This window comes from Diadema antillarum, unplaced genomic scaffold (genome assembly GCF_040938485.1).
Source record: "Diadema antillarum isolate AM-2024a unplaced genomic scaffold, OU_Dant_1.0 seq00000663_RagTag, whole genome shotgun sequence".
NCBI classification, from domain to species: Eukaryota; Metazoa; Echinodermata; class Echinoidea; order Diadematoida; family Diadematidae; genus Diadema; species Diadema antillarum.
In genome coordinates, this window is record NW_027271575.1 from 449,964 (window position 1) to 458,367 (window position 8,404).

Sequence of the window (8,404 nt, forward strand, 5' to 3'; positions counted from 1 at the left end):
GGATTCTAAAGACACACCTAATCACACTATTCTACCAAAAATGTTCGAGAGAAACTGCTAAAAAAACACACTTTCCTGGCCGTTTTATGATACCAAATTTTAGCTTAAAGGACAAGTTCACCTTCATAAACATAAGGATTGAGAAAATGCAACAATATTAGTAGAACACATCAGTGAAAGTTTGAGGAAAATTGGACAATCGATGCAAAAGTTATGAATTTTTTAGATTTTTGTGTTGGAACCGCTGGATGAGGAGACTACTACAGCTTGTGAGTCATATGCGTACAACAGTATAAAGAAAATATAAAAGAAAATTCAACATATTTTCACTTTTTTCGCAAAATAAAAGAGCAATTGACTTGCCTCTTTCTAAAGGCAGGGGGAATAATATTACCCATAACATTTATCAGTAACGAGTCAGGGGAATGTGTACTTTTTTCAAAAGATGGAACTTTGTGAAATTCTCTTTATATTTTCCTTATATTGTTGTACGCATGTGACATCTAAGATATTCATACACTGCAGTAGTCTTCTCATCCAGCGGGTACTGCAAAAAAACTTCAAAAATTCATAACTTTTGAACGGATTGTCTGATTTTCCTCAAACTTTCAATGATGTGTTCTACTAATATTGCTACATTCTCTCAATCCTTATGTTTATGAAGGTGAACTTGTCCTTTAATGTAAAAGAAGACCTGCTCTTTCAGAAAATATGAAAAAGTCAAGTTCGGCTAGGTTGACCCATTTCACTTATTTTTAGTCCTCACGCAAAATCAGTGTGTGCGACTTTATGTTCGTTTTGAGGTGCACGGTCACATATGCCATGTGTGATTCTTATAAAATGTTCCTTTAATAGCAAGTGCTCTGTTATGCACTGTTCCTGTGCACTTCTTCCCCAAAAGTTTATCTGTCGTGCAGGATTGATTAAACACTCAAAAGTGATAGCCAGGGGAATCATGAATAGTCCGATTGAATTGATCTCATTTTCTACCCACCAAATTTATGTATCAAAGTGTATGCTCAACGTTAACGGTCTATTCCAGTTGAGATTTTTTGGCTGTGTGTAAACTTCACATCATAGAGATCAGTGAAAATGGTGTACACAGCTATTTGTAACAAGGATTCTGAAATATTTTACAAGTGTCAGAGCAATGGGATGACTCATATTGAATTTAGATTCCTTCGTGACTTTGATATATCTTCGAGTAGAAGAGTGGTTTGAGATGAATCAAACTATTCATGTGTAGATTTTCATGATATGTGATTATTAGCTCTATTCTTCTTTTCAAAGGGTCGTGTCTTCGTCCTGGCTTGCAATATCAAAACAGTGTGTGCCATTCTGTACTTTTCTTATATTTTCTTTCAAAATGTTTGTTTGTAGTAAGTCTTTACTGTGATAGCGTTTAATAGCTTTCCCAAACTTCTGCTTGATTGTTTTTCAATCTGATGCTACAAGTGTACACTGTATTGTGTTCTTTGTCTCCTCAGGGCTTTTACTTTATAAAAGTTTGACCAGTTAATTTTGGATATGTACGCCATAATTGGGACATATACAGTAGTGTACTAATGCATGTTTATGACACATCGTCCCGACAGTCTAATAAAGTCACTGAATATTACTGTAATTCATATTTTATCATATGACCGTGCATCACAAAATGAACAAAAAGTCGCACTTACTGATATTGTGTAAGGACTGAAAATAGGTGAAATGGGTCAACCTAGCCAATCTTGACTTTTTTTATATTTTCTGAAAGAGCAAGTTAGTCTTCTTCTACTCTGTGATAAAATTTGGGATCATATAACGAACAGCAAGGTGTGTTTTTTTAGCAGTTTATCTCGAATATTTTTTTTTGTAGAATAGTGTGATTAGGTGTGTTTGTAGAATCCCCTTTTCATTTCTTAAAATCCTTGTACACACTCTTCACTTTCAACTCTAATAACTTTTGAAAGGATGATGCTACTGCTTTGAAAGTTGGCATTAATTATGGACAGAATGTGTTAATAAGGCATGCTCAATTTCATTTTAATCTGATAATCCCTTCATTGTTGATACTCCGTTGGCTTAATCCTGTTTTTTTGTCCCATTCATTGCACACTCAGCACAACTTGGTACAGATTTAAAGCGCTTGAATAGACACTGTACTTTCGAGCGTCTTTTCTCAGTTCACACTTATCCTGAATGTGTGCTTTCTTTCCAATATTTAGATAGGTTAGGAGAGTCCATTAGAGTCTGCTCTTTCAGAAGTGTCCTTAACTAGAAATCCATGTCTGGCAACTTTTTGTTTGTTTTGTGGTGCAGGGTCACATATATTTTCCTCAGACTGTAATCTTTTAATGTCTCCTATCCCACTTCAATTCCCAGAACCTGCCATATTAAATGAAACCAGGAAATAAGAAAATAAGAAAAAAAAAAATCAATGACGAGATAAACACAGTTACAAGGAAATTGGCAAAATCTGCCATATAAAGGAAACCATGAAATACACAGAAAGAAGAAAAAAAAAACATCAGCCATGAGATAAACACATTTTCAAGGAAATTTGTTTTAAAGATTAGATTGCAATTAAGCATGTAGGTGATCTGAAATGGCACAACTAACAGTGGGTCAATTCAGTACACCAGAGCAAAATACAAATTTGTAAAGCTTGAAAATCAAAAAGTGTGAAAATAATATCAGACATTGTTTGACTTTGAAATTTCAGGTAGTGGATTGGACAAATATCAAACTCAAGATTTGTGACCAAAAGTCAGTAATGTTTCTCTCATATTTTTCAGCCAAATCAAAAGTGTTTTGTTGTATTTTGTCGTTTCTTGGCTTCATGTGTGCAAATTTCCAGGATATACAGTAGGGGCGACGCCCCTCATGCATGTAAAAAAATGAGTTTGGGTAAGAATACCTAAGTGTTACTTAAGGGTCATTGTCCTCCTAATAATTATTTTTTTCTATTTCTCTTTATGTTTTAAGGGGGGGGGGGGAAGAAAAAGTAACATGCAATGTTGTTAAGTCCTTGTCTGAAGGAATGTATGCATGAAAGTGTCCAAGTGCTGTTAAGTGTACCAAGGTAATGTGCTCCCTGGGTGGAAATCTGTAATTTCTGGGTTAATGGACACACTGATGGGTTTATGAAGCTTCAAATGGCATACACAGCTGCAGATTGTGGAGCATAAAGAGAGTGTAGAGATTGTGTAAAATGTCTTTAATAAATTGTAGGTGGGTAGCAAATTTAGGTGTTTGACAGTCCCAGCTGGCCCTTCACTCACAGAATGATGCATTTCAAAGCAGTGATTGTTATATCACATGACATTTTCTGACTGATATTTTTTTTTCATTTAAGGTGTTTTCGGTATCCTGACTTCCTGTTCATTTTCAATGCAGCTTCCCTCTTTTGCTAGTCAAGCTTCGCTATTCAAAAAGAATTGAATTTATACACCTCAAAGTGATAGTTCCCGTAGTTCAAATACTCCTGTATTCAGAACATTGCAATAAATAGTATATCTATGAGTAGAGCAGTTTCTCATTTTGCCCACTCAATCAGGCAGTTTCTTGAGCATGTTCAGTGATGAAGAGAAAGGTGGAGTATGTTTTCGTTTCTCTGCCATACTGGACGGAGGTTTTGCACGAGGCTTTGGCATTTTCTCTGATCGTGCTAGCAGCAGTCTCGTGGAGAAATTCTGTTTGGAAACTGAAAGGGCTTGCCAAAGAAAAGCTTCAACTGTGCATTCTGTTCAGCGACTCTCTCTCCACCCCCCCCCCCCTTTTTATATCATATTCTTCCACTTCTGTCAAGCACCTCTTGTACAGCAGTTTATAAATGCAGCTTCATACTTCCTTATATTTTGCATTGAAAATACACATGTATGCTTGTTCTGTCCGTGTATAAGCATTTTTATTTTTACTGTTACATGTGCCACGTGGAAAGCGTATATACTGCCCTTCTTTATTAACATGAATGTTTTAATCAATAAAAGTATGATCAGTACCAATAATCCACCTGGCATATAATGCCTTCTCGTGTACATTACTCGTTGTAACCAGTGTATTCTGCTGTACGTTCCTCGATAGCTAGTTATCTGATGATCATTTCCATATTATGTCATATTTCTTTGTTCACTGTATATGCATACTTTTCCTTCTTTTTATCCACGTGCATTTGGCTTTTTACCTCCTGACTTCTACTTTTTGTGTACATTGTATTTGCCTAGTTTCGGTCACATGTTGTTTGCTGCTAATTTATCTAGCACTTACATTTTGTATTTGATATTTCTTTTCAGTCTATTGGATTGTTCTTTGCTGATCTGCCTCTCAATTACACTGACAGTGTTAATCACATACTTCTCGCCCTCTTCTCCCTCCAATGTCATCCTCTCCTTTCTTCATTCCTCTTTCATCTGTCCATTCTGTCTATCTCTCCTATCTCTCATTCATTACCTGTCTCTCCAGGAGGGTTTCGAGGCACCAGAGGAAGCAGAAGGTGAATTTGCGGACGGCGACGCGGGCACCTATCCGCCTGAAGAGTTCGACGATCAAGTACAGGACGAATACTAGAGGTCACTTCTCTACAGGGAAGGGGAAGGGGATGGGTGGGGAGGAGGGGGGGGGGGGCAGAGAAGGGTGAGCATGGAAAGACCTGGCAGTCAATGCTATTACTTGCAGGCTGCTATATGACGAATAAAGTTTGTAAATATATTATCTATTACATAGTGTGTACCAATATTGTAAATACTGTCGCGAGACGGAGGAAGATTTTTGTTGTTGTTGTTGGTTTTTGTTTTCTCTCGAAACCACTTAGAAATTGTCAGGAAGTAGATGGTAGTTAAGAAAGGCAGACTCATAGAGACAGGCACACACACACACACACACATACACACGCACACACACACACTCGTACAGTCCAAGCCATGTGAAGTGACAGTCATTACCAAGACGTAATGGAGTTGTTTGTTCACTCTTCCGTTATTGTACATCGTTATTTTCTTTTTCAACGTGCACCTTTCTTGTCTGAAAAGATCATTTGTGATTCTTCATCTCTATGTCTTCTAAAGAACCTTGTTTCCATGGATATCTGTTAGGATTCTGGTCAAGCAAACGAGGGCAAACCAATCAGCTGATGGGAGTTCCTAGATCACACTCGGCAACCTTGAAAGATTGTCTAATCCTTGTAGTGATGCCTCAGGTGCAAAAGTGTTTCAGGTTGTTTTTGTCCTCCGTCCACATGTTCTAGTCAATTCCTGCAACCCAAATGACTCTCAAACACTGATCCAGATGTACTTAGAACCATTCAGAGCAACCTAATGAGATTGCAAATTGATACAGATGAAGGTCTCTCACAGGAAATAAATCAGTAGTCCAAATATTACTTGAAATGTTTGGGTTCAGGGGTTAAGGGTGACCATCAAAGCTATTATTGCTATGTGTTGCATTCATAATTCTATTTAAGAAAAACCAAAGAATCTGAAACCCCCTCTGCCATCAAAACCCTTAAAGATGGAAAATTTCAAATGAAAAATGAGTAATGAGACTTGCTGTCTTAAGGGTCAAAGGTCAAGATAAGATATACGACAAATCTTTACAGAATACGCACAGAGAAATGATCGCAAACAGATAGGAGTAGCCAATAGACTGAATTGCATTAAAACAGTCAGAAAATAGGTCTTCTGCCAGCATCACCTGTAGTGAAATGGCATTGTCACATTATATATAGAAATGCCCAACAGCCTTATACATGAAGGCATGTTCTCTGAAATGAAGTCTGAAGTAATCAAACATGATGTGAAATAAGTGTTTCATTGTGAACAGTGGTAGTGGCACTCTGGGAATGTTATTCTGCAGCGATGAGGAAATTCCACAGAGTCCTGCAAGATGCTTTCCGGTGTAACCAGGAAGCGTTATGTCTGTTCTGTTCGTTCATTTTATTTTTTTGTGTTTTTGCATGACAGCATAGGGTTTAGATTGTTACTCGTGGAATATGTCTGTGGAGGGACTTAGTTCAATAATTCAGACCCATCCCAAAGTTTGCTGTTACATCATGGGGTTGGTTTTTTTATTGGAGATGCTCTGTTAGGATGAAACTGACTCAGAGTGAGCTTCAATGCGATTAGATCTTTTTTCTTTGTTTTTTCTACGCTCTCGTTTGACTGTCCATGCAAGTGCAATGAAACTGTTTCATTCAGATTCCAAGAAATTCTTTTGAGTGTGCTTTCTTTCTCAGTAGAGGGCAAATATTAAGCAGATCTTCAACTCTGCATCATCCAATACTAGTACATTGGATGAGGACATGATCTGTATTGTGCTCGATTTGTTTGAATTGAATTTAAGCGAAGCTAAAGCGAGCTTAATATGTGATGCTTAATGAAAGCTTCTATTGCGTTATTGTCAGTGTGCAAGTCTATGCTCTCTTTTTTTTTTTGTCTGCTTTTTTTTTCTGTTCCTGCTTTACCTGGTAGCAATGAAGCTTCTTTTCCCCTTTTTTCAGGAGGGATGATAATAGTAATAATAATAATGATTAATGACAGATGATCATTATAATCATTACTTTAACCTAAAGAGAACAATTGAAATAAAAATCTTCGTGTGTTTCAGTACGGACAGTGCTCTTTCCAAAGTAACTTACCGTCATCTTAAATGCAAGTGAAATATAATGATGTACCTTGGCAACAGTACAAGAAGAAAGTGCCATCAAGGTTGAATGTACATTTGGAAAGCAGAGACAACTGTGAATGCTCTTTCCTGATTGGTTGAGAGGTTTGTGTTATTTATTATCCGTTTGATGTTCAATTGTGATTTGTTTTACTTGTACCTTTTAAACTACGATGTTTGTGAATAGGGTTTGTAACTCATGGGTTGCAAGATGCTGACGATGTCATAAGATACACTGTAGAAGATGGCCTCTTTATTGTGGATAGAATAGGGATGAACTGCACCACACCAATGTTGGAAGCTTTACCCCGCACCTGCAAATCAAATCATTGTATGTAAAGAATTAAGTCTTGAAATGTAATTTGCCACAGAAAAATGATATTTGTATGTGGCATCTCTGAATGAGAGAGCGATCTGGCTGCTATGTCTCTTAAAAATGCTTTCTTCTGCTGTCGGATATCCTGGAAGTAAATTGAAAAGAAGTAAGAAAGCACTCAAATGAACTTTGTCTTGCCAGATAGATGATTACTGGGCGCAGAGTACAGTGTATACATGTAAAGCTAACATTGGTACAGGTGTTTCACTTTAAACACGTCAGTGTGTGGTTGGATGAAGTGTTTGAACTGTAATGACTGTGAATAAACGGAAGTTGCCACGATGCAAGGTTATAAAGTTCATATTACATAGAAGCACACATGCAACGGAGCCTAGAGTTATGTGTTGCTTGAAGTATGTTTGAAATCAGATATGAAATTCGAATGCAAATATGCTTTCAGCCAGTCAGAATGGGACGTTTTTTTGAATGCTTGTGATGTAATGCTTGATATCAAACCTGTTTTATGCATGTGTTCCAGGCAGGGCTGTATGGCACAGGTAAGACTTGTGGAGAATATAGTGCATTGTATGCATATAGTGCATTGTGTGCATTGGATTCAAGTTTTATCAGTGTCATGAATGAGCAGAGGCGCCAGTTATATAGTAACAGAATTGTAAGGGTCAAAGCATTTTTTTTTTTTAATCCTGAAATTAAATGATACTTTTAAAGGAAAAAACAAACAAAAAATGACTGCATATAAAGTGTATCTTTGCCCATTGTGCAACCATTCTAATCAAATTTGTTAAATGTTTTCCAGTGGCATTATTGCAATGTGGCTAATGTTGCTCAACCATTCCTCGTAAGTCAAAGTATTTATTCTTGTTAAAGGAATCGTATAGATCTATTGTACTATTAAACATACATGTAGCAGCAAAGAGTGACACTGGTACATGTTTGAACTTTCACATATTCACATTCTACTTCTCCCCTGTATTGTATGCAAAAAGTGAGAACAGTATTTAGTAATCAAATTACTTCCTTTGAATATTTTTCCCCAGGAAAAAATCCTAATGATTATGTAGAAATGTATTAGATGTACTCTATAGTACAAGACTAAACCTGCCAGTACGCAGATTATGTCCCCTGTGTATAAGCGTTATGCATATTTATAGCTGTCGGTAAAGGGTATTTTATTGTTATTTCGTTATTGTTTTTTTTTTTTCTAATAGAGAATACAAGTATAGTTTCAGTTCCTTTCATTACATCAGATCTATTACATTTTGATATTAGCAGAAGCAAAACAAAAAAAAAGTGCCCAGAAAGCATGCAAAGTGTGTGAAGTGTAATGTAGGGTTAGATCCTGGATGATCCCAGAGATTATGATTAAGTCTGTGATAAACTTCTGCTCTTCTGAGTGATAGAACTGACCACTTTGCCGGCCTGAGGGGT

The 8,404-nt window shown here is 36.8% G+C and overlaps 1 protein-coding gene across 1 annotated transcript in view; it reads left to right on the plus strand.

The window, feature by feature from the left end:
* Positions 1-4,564, plus strand: part of LOC139736821 (microtubule-associated protein RP/EB family member 1-like) — a 30,476-nt gene extending 25,912 nt beyond the window's left edge. Inside the window, exon 7 of the mRNA XM_071647483.1 lies at positions 4,444-4,564. Within this exon, the coding sequence (XP_071503584.1) occupies positions 4,444-4,548 (105 nt within the window). The 3' untranslated portion in view covers positions 4,549-4,564. The remainder of the gene's footprint in view (positions 1-4,443) is intronic.
* The last annotated feature ends 3,840 nt before the right edge of the window (positions 4,565-8,404 follow it).